At 39.1% G+C, this 14,594-nt stretch overlaps 1 protein-coding gene across 6 annotated transcripts in view; it reads left to right on the top strand.

Annotated features, from left to right (window-relative positions):
* NELL1 (neural EGFL like 1) overlaps positions 1-11,416 on the top strand; it is a 430,169-nt gene extending 418,753 nt beyond the window's left edge. For all 6 annotated transcript variants that reach the window (XM_073347842.1, XM_073347838.1, XM_073347837.1 and 3 more), the window contains 2 exons: positions 3,729-3,953; positions 9,156-11,416. In XM_073347842.1, the coding sequence (XP_073203943.1) occupies positions 3,729-3,953; positions 9,156-9,206 (276 nt within the window). In that variant the 3' untranslated portion in view covers positions 9,207-11,416. The remainder of the gene's footprint in view (positions 1-3,728; positions 3,954-9,155) is intronic.
* The last annotated feature ends 3,178 nt before the right edge of the window (positions 11,417-14,594 follow it).

The following is a 14,594-nucleotide window of genomic DNA, read 5'->3' as shown; positions in this document are numbered from 1 at the left end:
CAAAACTGGCAGTGCAGAAATGAAAAACCAAGTCCTACAAACTACCCTTGAAAAACAACAAAAGAGAACACTGGTGAATAGTGACCTAATGCAAAAGGAAAGAATGAAGGAAACTGAAAAGACCACCCAAACATACAGACTGAAAACAAAACAAAAAAAAGCAGGTTACCCTTTTCATTCCCAATTGCCATAGAAAATAAAATTTATTATTCCTCCCCTATTTTTTAAATCAGTATAACAATTTTTATTTTAAAAAAAGACCATTTTTAATTTGAAAAATTTGCTGTGCTCTGCATAGAAGACTGTCCTTGGTTTGGAGAACTGAGAGTCCTCTGGGCAGAATGGATTGAGTTATAACATATAGAGTTTTGTTCTGTAAACTGAATCACCCGTGCTTTTTTGGAGAACTGCAAACCCTTTACTTCAGTGAGTTTTTGAGTTTACTTTCCTGATCTTTTTTAAAATGCTTGCATAAGAAAAGGGAAGAGATTTTCAGGTACATATTTAATTATATTTCCAAGGTATGCACAACTCAGTCGCAGTGTCTTGTTTTCAGAAAGATTCCTGGTCTTATCTAGTTTCATAGCTGGGTTAACAGTCGTAAAAAGGCCAAGAGATTTAAGGTAGTGCACTAAAACAGTGGTATAGCTAAGATTTGGAGCCAATTCTAAATCAAAATAGTTTAGACTTCCTGTCTTTTGTGCTAAGTAATGCCCAAATGCAGCTTTAATTGCTAGCCGACTTTATTATTTTTTCCATTCAGTTTGTAAGAGGCATGCACAGCCCCAGTGGGAATGTACATTCTGTGAAACACTCTATTTAACAGACCAAATCCCTAAAGTATGTACTCAGGTTTTTTTTTTTTTTAATTTTGATTGTTTAATTTTCAGTTATGGGAGAATAAAAAAATAACTTTTTTGTATTAATACTTTCTAGCCATTCTTTTTTTCTGTGGTCTGCTATAAAAATGACTGGAGTTTGAAATCTGGTATGGACACAGTTCTGGTGAGGGCTGCCTCTTCTTGGCGTGAAAAAATTCAGTTTCATTTAACAAAATGAGATTTTTTAAAAAAGGTAGAGATGACCATATGCAAGATAAATCCTTATCTTGACATCTGGCTGCTCAGGTAGCACAAAGCAGCTGAAAGCTTCATTAACAGAGTAGCTAAGGATTGTCCAGCTAGGGGAATTCCTGAGTAATGTAAAATAGGCATAGCTGGCTCTGCTTATTGCTTACCCTTCTCTTGGGGGGGATATGGGGAAGGAGCTGGAGAGGGTGTTCTGAGGCAGGCCGGAATCTCCTGCACTCCATCTGATGCTCTCTGACATGATGGCCCTTGAGCAGCAGAAGCAGACTGATTGAGGGATGGGTATTTTCCACCTACTGCATACAGCAGGTACATAATTGAAAAAAGAAAAGGAGTACTTGTGGCACCTTAGAGACTAACACATTTATTTGAGCACGAAAGCTTATGCTCAAATAAATTGGTTAGTCTCTAAGTACTCCTTTTCTTTTTGCGAATACAGACTAACACGGCTGCTACTCTGAAACCTATAATTGAAAAACAAACAATCTCATAACTTTGTTAAATGAAGACCAATTCCTTCACCCCAAGCAAAGACACTCACTAGAAATGTGTTTGTACCAGTTTTCAACCTACAGCTAGTCCTGCCCTCAGGTTCCTTTCACAGGCTTGGGTTTGTCCTTCGGCTGCTCCAAGGATGGGCGGGTGGCAGTTGAAAGGTAGTTTCAGAACCACCCTTGCTTCTCGCAAACCTCAGCTTAAATAGTAATCACCTTTCAGAAACAATGCCTGGAGGGCTAGCCATAAGTTGAGAGGCCTTTCATGCTTCCTTAAGGATCTCTTAAGTAGTGCATTTTCATACTCAGGCCTAGAGATATTTTCTTCAGCCTGCCCTGTTAATGGACCTTATTTAGGCAGTTTTTGGCTGACTTGTATATGTTAAAACTATAAATGTACAATTTACTAAGGACATTGATAGGCACCAGATGCTTTTGGTAACTACTGCCTGTTATACAACTGGAGACTTTTTTTCTCTTCAAAAATAGAAAAATTAATGTAATGAAGTATTACGGATTCAGCCAAAAGCACCAAAAAAATCAGGAGTGGTGAAAGTTAAGTTTGAATGTGCAAACTTCATCCTGCTCCTGTGCAGCTACACACTACCACAGTATTTAAATAAGTGAGCATTTGCTGCCATAGATACATCTGTATATTTACAGTTATTGTACTGGTTGAGAAATAGTATGTGTTCACATGATATTTTAACACTAGGCATGCCATTTAAAGTGCTTATATCATCACACACACGTTTGTGCATACCCTTGTATTTAAAAATGCCAATTGAATCATTACAGCAACCTTATCCCTGTAGCAGATTGTTTAAAGAAAAAATACTTTGTTAAAGGATCCATTTAAGAGTGTATTTCATGTTCCTTTGAAAGTATCAGCTCATAGAAGGGGAAAACGCCCATTGGTGAGTTATGTTAGTTCCTAGCTAGAACAAAATTTCATTTTGTGAAATGCAACAGCAAAGGGACCGAACAGGAAGGTACCCAGAGGTTGTTGGGTGCTACACCATCTTCACTTACCAGCCTCTTCCATGTGTATCTTAGCTTTGGAAATCCTCACGAATTTAGAGGTTTACATACATATAAGAAATGGTAATATTTCTTCAAGCAGCATTATAGAGTACCTGTCCCAGAATCCCCCAAGACTATTTACATTATACTACAGTGATTCACTCTAAGCATTAGTGACAAGATTTAAAGCCACAGCATCTATGTACTGTATTTTCATTACTCTAATCAAACACCACTTAAATCCATGAACAGGCGTGATTTTGAGTATAATGCATCATTAAATATGCTTTTTTCATTTGTTTTGATAATTGTCATTTAATGTTTATCTACTAATTATATTAAGATATTTGGCAGCATATCTGTTACAAAAATATGAAGTTTAGTAATAAGAGATTGTAAATTAGCAAAATGCAGGTTAGTAGTATTAGTTCAATGCAGGGGATCTCAAAGTATGATGTCTGGATTCTTTAGCTGGTCTACCCAGAGCTGGGTAGTCACATGATTCTGGCTCCTCCTTATTTCCAGCTGTTAAACTGCTTTGAAAGAAGTTAAAAATATATTCAGAGTGGGGTTTTCAAAAGTGCCCAGCACTGGCCCAACTGTTCCTTTTGAAATCAATAGTAAAACTCACTTAGATTACAATGGGAATCTAGTTAGGCCAGAGCAGAGCACTTTTGAAAGTCCCCTCCCACTAAATATTTTCCTAATGTTACTGGTCTATGTAAGCAATTGCTGTAGCTGCCACAGGGATGTTATGCAACTATGAATGGAAGACTAGATGGCCTGCAAAGCAATAACTATATTGAAGTATGGTCCGTACTGTGAAAAAGTATTCGTGCTTGAATTAAAAAAAAAAAAATCACTAAACCAGAAAGTCTATCATGATGAGCAAGCTGCAGATTAGGTTGCTTCATTAAGAAAAAAATAAAAAAAAATTTGTACTGTGCATAGGAAACATAAGTTTCAATGTCCAATGGTGTGGCATTCAGTCTAGTGTGATATATATATATCCCAAACGTGAATCTATTATAATTTGATGCAAAAAGGAGCTTTCATTATATCAGAATTTATTTTTTTCTCAGTAGCTAATGAGTTTTCATGGCCCTTATTTCTATTTCTACAGGAAGGGGAAGTGGATTGTTGGCCTCTTTTATGCCCAAATCCAAACTGTGAGTACACAGCAATCTCAGAAGGAGAGTGTTGCCCCCGTTGTGTCAGTGATCCCTGTCTGGCTGATCAGATCACTTACAATATCAGAAAAACCTGTGTAGATGGCTATGGAATCACAAGACTCAGTGGCTCAGTATGGACAATGGTTGGATCTCCTTGTACAACTTGCAAATGCAAGGTATTATGAGTATATAGTAGTGATTTGTTCTGGATAATAAATATAGAGTTGTATTCTACCCCTGGAAGTTCACACGCAACTCCCATTGAAGTAAATGAGATTCAAGGGCAGAGAACGTAACCTACAGTATACACATTTTCATTGTATGGTATGCATAGTGGAAACAGAACATGGTAATTCTATAGTTATTTTCTTGGAAATTTGAGCACAGATATTTAACATCATTCTGCAACTTTAAAATATTCCATCTGAAATCCCTGTGGATATATTTAATATGAATTTAGGATAGCTATTTTAAAAATTGACAAGTTTTATGTTTGTTAAAATGTATTTTACAGAATATTTAGTAGAAGCTAGTACAATAATAAAAATAGCACTGTATTTTAGGACAGGAGGATTTTAAACTTCTCTTGCCTCTTCTCCAAGACAAACATTTTGAGAGCATGACCAGATAAGGAATCACTCAGACAAACTCAGAGGTGATATATAGGAAGGAATAATTTACATGTTGGTTTCACAGGTGTAAATGACTACACATGGTCTAAGATGGTAGCAAATTAGGCCCTTAGTCTGTAGGTTACATTAACTTAGAGTCCCTTACACCTCTTCTCTGTTCATTCCCTTAGCACTTCTTAATTTTTGCCACAATCATAAGTCGGGACGCAGGGTGAAGGACATAAATCCACACCATGTAGAGGTCAAGCACAGGAGTTTATTACATACAGCGCTGACTGAGTGTCAATCAATTGATTACAATGGAATATATGGATTTTCCATGGGCGGGGGAAAGTGATGGGGTAGGCAGTTCCACTTCCCCAGATAGGTCTAGCAGCAAGACATGCTAGCACAGTAGCCAATGGTCAAAGGTTACATAATGTCTCTGCCCATGATCTCGAGTTGACAAATTAACATTTAATTAGTACTTTAATAAATGTATTAGTATAAAATATATATATGTTGTATTCTGATTTGGGGTCCATAGGAATGAAGTAGCTCCTTTGATTGTCCAACAGATGCATATTGTGACGGGGGCAAGGCCAGATGGCTATAGAAAAGTAGTGGGAGATAGATATATTAGCTCCAGGCTAAACAAATCCCTGGTACCAGGATAAGTGAAATGGCAGCTGCTCCAGGTCAATTAAGAACTTTCCAGAAGGCAGGGAGAATGCTAGGTTGATTGGGACACTTTAAGCCGATCAGGGGCTGACTGAAACTAGTTAAAAGCCTCCCAGTTAGTCAGGTGGGTGTGCATGTCAGGAGCTGTGGGAGGAAGTTGGGCTGTTGGAGAGGCTGAGTAGTACACACCATATCAGGCACAAGGAAGGAGGCCTTGAGGAAGTGAGGGTTGCTGTGGGGGAAGTAGCCCAGGGAATTGTACATGTCATGTTTCCAAAAGGTCAGCTACCATAGCGGATACTATTAGGGTCCCTGGGCTCCCCCCCACACCTTTGCCCCCTGATTAATCACTGAGACTGGGAGACAACAGAGACTGTGCAAGGAAAGGTAACTTCTCCTCACCTCCCTCACTGGCTTATGATGAAAATGGCTCAGTAGACTGTGACCCTTGTCTCTCTCGAGAGAAGGGTTACATGCAGGGTCACAGTGAGCCTCTGAGGCTAGCGAAATCAGTCAGGAAACGCGGGACCCACAGAGCCAAGGACAGAGCTTTGTCACAATATCTAGGGGTAAAAGCAAAGAAACAGTGAAAGTGTATGGCAATAAAGATTGTCTTCCAAGTTGTTCATCTGTGTTTTAAGGCAGGCATTGGTCCCTGGGAAAGGGAGATGGGAGGAGGCCATCTCTTACTGACATGCTTGAATCTTTCATAAACTCAAGGTTGGATGTGTGGGAAGAACATCTCCCTACAAACACAACAGAAACAGGGCTTCTTTGTTCTATTTGCAACTTTGAATAAGACAGTTATTGCTCCCAACATTTGGCATTTTGCTGACCAGGCATATCTTAGCAAAAGAAAGGTTATCTTTGGTTATTCTACTTTCTCTTAGCTATTGCTAGGCCTTTGACCTCTTGACCAAACTCTGGACTTTGGGCCTGTACACAAATCCACATACCAGGTTATTACATCAGCAATGGATTTCAACCTTTCACAGGGGAAGGAACATTCTCACAGTAAAACCAGAAAATACTGAAAATCATGTAGAAAAGTCTATTTTAATGAGATTTCCAGTCTAATTTTGAAATGTAAGAATCTTCACATAATCATGAGAGCAGAATAGTAAAGTTCTGCCTTCACTATATGCAATACAGTGAAAAGTCAATGTGGAATGATACTGTATCTAAACACTATAAAGCTAGATCAATGCTCATAGGAGTTTTTCCATTGATTTCAGTGTGCTTTGGATCAGGCCCTTATATGAGTGGGGAACTGAGGGAATACACTGTATTTGTAATCAATCAGTATTTTGCAAACAAGCATAATCATTAGATAAATCACACCCATTTGGGATGCTGAAACTAAAATCTTGGTCCTTCAACTCCAAAAATCTACCATTTGAATGGAGGGAGAGCTTGCTTAATTCTCTGAGTAGAACACAGAATCACAGGACTGGAAGGGACCTTGAGAGGTCATCTAGTCTGGTCCAGTCCCCTGCACTCATGGCAGGACTAAGTACTAAGATAACCCACTAAAAAGCAGCATCACACATACATAAACTAGGGAAAGCAAATAATGGAAATGTGGTCTAGATGAAATTTCTATAAAGTGATTGCAAAACTCGTTGAAAGACCATACTAAAAGAGTAGTTATCAATGGGTCGCTGTCAACCTGGGAGTAAGTATCTACTGTGGAGTTCTGCAGGGGGCTGTCTTGGACCTGGTGCTCTTGAGTATTTTCATTAATTACTTGGATAATGGAATGGAGTGTATGCTCATAAAATTTGCAGATGAAACCAAGCTGAGAGGCATTGCTAGCACTTTGGAGAACAGAATTAGAATTCAAAATGACCTTGAAAAATTGGAGAATTGGTCTGAAATCAGCAAGATGAAATTCATTAAAGAGAAGTACACTTAGGAAGAAAAAAATCAAATGCAGAACTACAAAATGGGGATTAACTGGCTAGACAGCTGTACTGTAGAATAAGACTGGAGAGTATAGAGGATAACACATTGAATATGAATCAACAATGTGACACCATTGCTAATATCATTGTCGGGTGTATTAACAGGGGTGTTGTGTATATAAGACACAGGAGATAATGTTCCTCTATTCAGCAATGGTGAGGTTTCAGCTGGAATACTGTGTCCAGTTGTGGATGCATCTTTTAAGAAAGATGTGAACAAATTGGAGAGAGTCCAAAGGAGAACAACAAAAATGACAAAAGCTTTAAAAACCTGACCTGTGAGAAAGGGTTTAAAAAAAACTGGGCATGTTTAAGCCTTAACAAAGGGGGAACCTGATAAGTCTTCAGATAGTTGAGTGCTGTTATAAAAAGGATAATGATCAATTCTTCTCCATGCCCACTGACAAGGAAGGGCAAGAAGTAATGGGTTTAATTTGCAACAAGGGAGATTTAGGTTAGATATTAGAAAAAGCTTTCTAGCCATAAAGGTAGTTAAGCACTAGAAGAGGCTTGCCAAGGGAGGTTGTGGAATCCCTATTGGGGATTTTCTAAGGTTAATTGGAGGTTTCTAAGAACAGGTTAGACAAACACCTATCAGGGATGGGTTGCGTTTGGGGCTGGATTAGATGACCTCTCAAGGACCATTCTACCCCTACGTTACCCCTAGCTTGATAAACACAGTTACACACTGCTGAAAAATCCAGGCCTAACCTCATATTCAGCGACATGTACAAGATTTCCTACAGCGTGTGCATCTTAGTCCACAGTAAAGCAGAGATCACTTAAGTTATATCAGCACTGCGATCAGGGGTGTGAAAAAACAACACCCCCCTGCCCCCCCATGATGCAGCTACGGCAATGGCCGAAGTCTCTGTCAACACAGCTAACTTTGGTCAGGGAGGTGGTGTTCCTACACCAAAGAAAAACCTTTTCTGTCAGTGTAGGGTGTGTTTACGTTGGGAGGTATGCTAGCATATATGTGTGCTCCTATAGTCTCCTTAGTGCAGGCATACCTCTAGAGCAGTTAGTGTTACCTAAGAAGATATTCATTTGTATAAAAATGGGGACTAAATGAACATGGAGCAAAATAGTCTTTTCACTGCTATTAAAGCATAGCTTTTTAATAACATATGGAAGGTGAATTACAATTGTCTGTGCTTTATCTCACCCACATAGAGAAGTGCTTTCTCTTGATCATTCTTTGATCACTGAATGTAGTTTTATGAAACTAAGCGTGTGTTATATAAAATGCTGTATGAAGTCATCGTCCCCTGTCCCCCATCCCCCGTACAATACTGTAGAAGGAGGTGTAGCTGTTCCTTCTGGGCTTTAATTCACTGTGATTAGCTTTCCTGCCCCTTTTTGGTGGCGTTTCCCCTGAGGCTTTGTGATGGGTTTAAATGATGCTTTTCTATCAGAAAGATTCCTGGGCATTTGACTAGATGTTGCAGACTCAGATCTACTGCTGGTGGAGTTAAGCTTGGTATGACATGGGAATTGTTGTCACAGTTCTCCTCAGCAAATTGATAGTCTGGACTACAGGCAAATGTTCGAATAGGCCAGAAGTCTCTTTGTTCATCAGATCTTAACAGGGCTTATTTTTGACTGATAATTTGGGAGAATATAGCAAAATAAAAGATCAACTGTTGTATTTTTTTTTCAGATCTTCTCTGCCATTTTAATGTTGTTGGGTTTTTTAGAATATAAATTATGCTCATGAAAGTGTACTGGATGACTCAAGGCATTTGTAATCAGTACTATTGAGCCTTTCACAGTTACGTTTCTGGTTTAAACGCAATTCAGGTCATATGTGATGCAGAGTCATTGCCAACTCATTTCCCATTGGTCAGATTGTAATTTCAGTCAGGTATATAATGGAAAAAAATAGCCACATCATAAGAAAAACCACCACAAATATCTCCTTTGAGAAATCTCAGCAAAAAGGCCATGGCCTTAGTGGGCATGGCAACTGTACTAACTGCGGTAGGGACCAAAATCACACAGCTCTTTGTGTCCTGTGAATATACATAGGATACCCATCTCCAGAGGTATAAGCCCCATGTTCTCTGTTTTTTAAAGTTGTTCTGTGTAGATAAGTAACACTGATTTGTTTGTTGTACAGAATGGGAATGTCTGCTGTTCTGTGGATTTAGACTGTCTTCACAATAACTGAAGCATTAAGACTGGACTCCTCTTCTCTGTGAGGAAAACTGATGCAGTTAACATCTAAAATGAAGTTGTAAGAGCTGGTGTTTTATACAACAGACAATTACCAAAGTCTCCACCCGAGGAAGATGTTTGGGAGTTGCCTTTGGGACCTACCACTATGCTAGCCTTGTCTGGGTGACTTTACAGTACAAAGCATATGTCTATGGTTGTTAAAAAAGTTTTCAGTGTTGTAAATTATACACTTTTCCTGTCAAATCATTTACAAATACCTTTAAATTATTTCATGGGTAAACTAATGATGTAATTTTGGTTTAATTTGTGTATTGACAACATGATTGAAACACAAGATTATTTTACTTTGGATCTAGATTCTACAACTAAGGCTGCCTGTTGTGATTTTGTCCCATAATACTGCATACTTAGTTCTGAGGTTCCTGTCAGATGTATTTATGAAAATATGTATGTATGTACAGTCAAATTGCATAATACTTATATTTCATAGCTGTCAAACATTGTGAAACATTCCAAAGTACATTTGACGTATACAGGCTGGAAGTAATCAAACCTAAGTCTACCTTTTAAAAAAAAAAAACCCCAAAACAAACGCACGCATTTTCTTTTCCAAACATATGAACTAGTAGCAGAATTCCTATATCGAGCAGTAAAGCACATATCCAATGCCCTTTCAACACACATCCAGGAAACAATGCCCCTTATTGATATCAGATTTAGCAGTGTGGTCTAGTTTGCAGGTGACACTACAAATACTGGATATAGGTGGCATTCATATGGACTGGGTGAAGCAACCAAAGGGCTTTAAACCTATATATTTTGAATGGGGTGGGTCTAAGTTTGCTCTCAGTGGGTATGTCTATACTGCAGTTGAACAGACATTGTTGGTCTGTGGCAGCTGACTTGTGGGGTTTAGGCTACTGGGTTGTGGGACCCTCCCCAGCTTATGGAATCCCAGAGCTCAAACTCCAGCCCAAGCCTGAACATCTACATTGCAGTTTTGCACCCTGAGCCAGCTGACAGGCCAGCCATGGATGCTTAATTGCTGGGTAGACATACCAAGCTCCACAAGTGTAGATAAGTTCACCATCTTCTCCCAGTGTACTTACTTTCCAAAAATGAAACCTACCATTCATAACAGGCTAAACCATTGTAGAGATGACAAGACATGGTGTAAATGACAATTACATTCAGCCTGAATTTCGGCATCCATTGCAGCGTGCTAGCCCTGGAAGATTGGCGACATTCTATGCTACAATTTTCATTACATGTAACATATTCAAGAAGCAATCTGGCCCCGTTTTATACTCTTCTGACATTCAAAAGAACTTAAATCTATTAATTAACCATGCATAAAATGCTTTTTTAAAACCCCAAACCTAGGCTAACCCTACACAAAAGGTTAGATTTTTTGGACGTCATCAAAGGAAGATATACCTCTTTCTTTGTTTTCATGAGGCTAGAAAGTTTGTAGTACTGGAACAAAAATCTTTTTCAAATCTGATGGCATATACAGCTTAAATGCCACATTTTTCAATGTGCTGTTGTACGCTGTTCTGCTTATTTGTATAGTGTTCTTTGCCTTCCCAACCCTTTTTTCTTTAATTAACTAAACAGCAGGTGTTTGGAAAAAGATTGCAGATATAAGCAGAGTGTCTGTTCTTTGGAAAAGTATACATTTGTGTGAGTTTTTCATAGCTTTATCCAGGAAATGTGAAATTGATTTATAAGAATGGTGTGTGACTGTATATAATGGAAGAATATTAGAATATGCCTTTAAATAATGTACTTTCATGTTTCTCCTAAGGGGTTCTTGCAAAAATGCTATAAAAATTAGTTACTATTCATTTAGCTATTTTTAGTCCACTCTTCATTATTAGCATTGATAATTTACTTAGGTGGTTTGTTCATGACTGGGATCTAGCCTAAACATACAGTCATTATTTTCTTTACATGTCCAGTTGTTTTCAGCTTCCCGTGTGTTGATTACATTTGCATTGTTTTAATGATTGTATTATAAGGGAAACAGGTGTGTTTTATATGATACTCAAAGGATGTTTGTAAATCATACTGTCAGTTCATTTTGTAAATCACATTGTAAACCCAATGGTAATTCAATTGGAGAAGACAGTCAGTGGGCTGGCATACAAAAGGGAATGATTTAAAACTTGTGGGCCTCTAAATAAACTCCTATGTACAGATTGCCTTTTCTTAATCTTATTAGCAATATTGTAAAAACCCAAGTTTATTACAAACATTTTTCCTTTCCCAAATGTAATATGCATTAGCAGAGCAGTAAGTTTGAGATTTAGCAACAGCGCTACAGGAAATTCACCCTCAAACCAAGCACTGTGTCCTAGGTCCAGTCCATTTACAAACCTCAACACGTGATGTTCTGTGGATGCATAGGGAGAGTTTGGAAGCCAGCAAGTCTTTCTTCTCTCAAAGACCCCTTATTTCCCCAGCTGGCTTCCAACAGTCCTCCAACTTTCCAGGCCTGAGCCAGAGCCCAGCTGGGGGAACTTGAATTTGGGAGGTTCCCATTCTGTGCTCGATGAACCCTAGGGGTCATTTAACAAACCCCCTGGTGTACTGAATCCTGCAGGCTTGTGTAGCCCTTTTAGCAAACACTATCTCCTGAGATATAAAAATTGAATTATTTACATCTAGGCAGAGAATGGATACTGTGGTTCTCTTGTTTATGCTGTATTAACATGACTGAGATGAATATATTTCTCTCTATAGGTTTTCTATTTTCACATAATTCTGGTGTCCCCAGCAACTCTTTCTCCACCAGGAATTATTCATCTTAAACAATAGCGAAGGACCATCTCATTCACTTATGTTTCTTTGTCAAAAGAATGATGAGATTTTGTAATATTTTACTTTCACTACAAAGTCTGGGAAGACATTTTTCACCTAAAAGCCTATTGACACAATGAAAACTCTTCAGAGACCAGCCTGTGTCTGTATTTTGTGAATTTATTTTCTTCATTTCTGCTGACAATGGGCGTTTTAATGCTAACTTCACTAGGAGCACAATCGGCTCAGATCTTTGTTAGAGATATCTTCACAAAAGCAAGATCTTTGCTGCTTAAGGGAACAGGCCTTTTGTCCTTACTAAGGACAAACTCTCACTAAAAGTAGGTGTAAGCATTCAGCTGTTGCTAGTGCTGATACGTTGAAGCCATAATTTTTTGTGAAAGATGGGCTCATTTCAGAGGCAGTTAATGTGGCAAAGGAGTCTGGCTTCATGAATAAATAAATAAAGAATGAGAAATAGGGGCACAAGACCAAAGAACAGCAGCAACCCCTTCCCCCCCTCCCCCCGTTGTTACTTGTAGAACTATGCAAAGTGTGAGCAATGCATTATCCCAGTGGTTCTCAAACTTTTGTATTGGTGACCCCTTTCACACAGCAAGCCTATGAGTGGAACCCCCCCCTTATAAAGTAAAAACAATTTTTTAATATATTTAACACTATTATAAATGTTGGAGGCAAAGCAGGGTTTGGGGGTGGAGGCTTACAACTTGTGACCCTAAAAACATTGTGACCCCCAGTTTGAGAACACCTGCATTATCTAGTGGCCTGAGTACAGGAGTAGGACCCAAGAGCTCTAACACGGATTCTCTACATGGGCTTGGGTAAGTCACTTCACTTAACCTTTCAGCCTTCCCTACTGGGTTCAAATGCTGGCTCCTGGAATCCTCTCCCATGCAGTATAACTCCACTAGTTTCAGGACCCTCTGCACTCAAAGGGACAGTTTTACTCATCTGCCTCACAGGAACATTGTGGGAATTGTATAGTGCTTCAAAGACAAAGAGCTAAATCATGTCTCTAAATAAAATGTTTTGCTGTGTTTTCCATTATGAGGTGTGAGTGAATTTTCAGTAAAACATTTAGCTTTATTAGCATTAACTTTCCAATCATATTGTGGCTTCTAAAAAGAAACTAAATTACAGCTGGCTTTCCGTGTAGCAGACAGTTATATTTCACCAAGCCAGTTCTGGGGCCTCCACAGACACAGAATGGGGAGGGGAAGACTTGGCCATGAAAGAAGAATTTTTGGCCAATGACTGACATGCTTGCTCTCATATAATTCTAGTCTGATGCTCTCTGATCCCCAGAAGTGATTTGCAGGTAACCATATTGCTTTGTCTTTACCTTGTAGCCATTATGAAATAATAATGTATGCTGTATCAAAGGAGATTAAGAAAAGCATCTTACTAAAACTAGAGATATGAAACTACCAGCAGACGAGTTGAACAAGAAAACTATTGCAGTGTCTCAGAGTTTGAGAATAAGAAAAGCCACAAACAGGTGAGAATGGTTTAGGAGGGCACCAGCCAACCCTGTAGATTTGCTTTGTTGGTAGGGTGACGAGATAACAAGTGTGAAAAATTGGGATGGGGGGGGTAATAGGAGCCTATATAAGAAAAAGACCCAAAAATCGGGACTGTCCCTATAAAATCGGGACATCTGGTCACCCTATTTGTTGGAAAGATGACTAAATAAATTCACACTGATTAAAGCATGGGTAAACAGGATTGGTTAAGGCATGTGCCTCTGGCCCCTGCTCCTGGAGTTATGTGATTATATCAGAATCTCAGCTTTCTTTCTTTTTAAAAAAAAAAAACATCTAGCTCTTGAAGTTGAGAAAAAACACACTTGAAACTGAGACTCAAGTGTATCTAATGCGGGGATGCCTGCCTCAGTCTGTAAACACCCTGATACAAGTGCTCTGAAAGAGGGGATGTGTTCAGTGAATCTTAGTGGGGAGTTAATTGCAAGACCCACTCTTCTGGAGGCGACATCACCACTACTGTGTGTGTGTGTGGAAGGAGGAGCACAGCAGACTTGGCCCACTCCTGCTACTGGGTGAAGTACAGAGCGGGGTTCTCTGCTCCAACCCAGGCCTCTCATGGGAGGCCACAAACTGCCCTGCTACTGCTTCTTGGATAGAGAAGGGGGCCCCCATGTTGCTGCCCCTGCCTCTGTGTTATAATGGGGTATTACAGCATAATTATGTATACAGCAATATCTAGGAACTTAGAGAATGCTACTTTCCAGAAGTGCTTGATGAGAGAGGCCAGTATGTGGGGGAAGAAGGAATCAAGCTAGAATATTGCAGTATCTTGGCTCTCTCTCTTTTTACGCTCACACACTAAACGTGGTGCCTGAAGTGAATCAGCTTCTGCACATGTGACATCAGATACAAAGAATATTATGCACACACACGAGAGAAAACAATCATAACAGCATACCAGATTCCTGTCCCTGAGCAAATGTACATGAAAGGGATATGGTTAGCAACTGGACATTCTTTAGATTGCAATGGGTAAACTATGAAATTTTAATGGAGCTGGATAATAAGCAGGG

This window comes from Lepidochelys kempii, chromosome 6 (genome assembly GCF_965140265.1).
Source record: "Lepidochelys kempii isolate rLepKem1 chromosome 6, rLepKem1.hap2, whole genome shotgun sequence".
NCBI classification, from domain to species: domain Eukaryota; kingdom Metazoa; phylum Chordata; order Testudines; family Cheloniidae; genus Lepidochelys; species Lepidochelys kempii.
The sequence above is the reverse complement of the archived record's forward strand: the minus strand, read 5'-3'. Positions and strand labels throughout refer to the sequence as shown.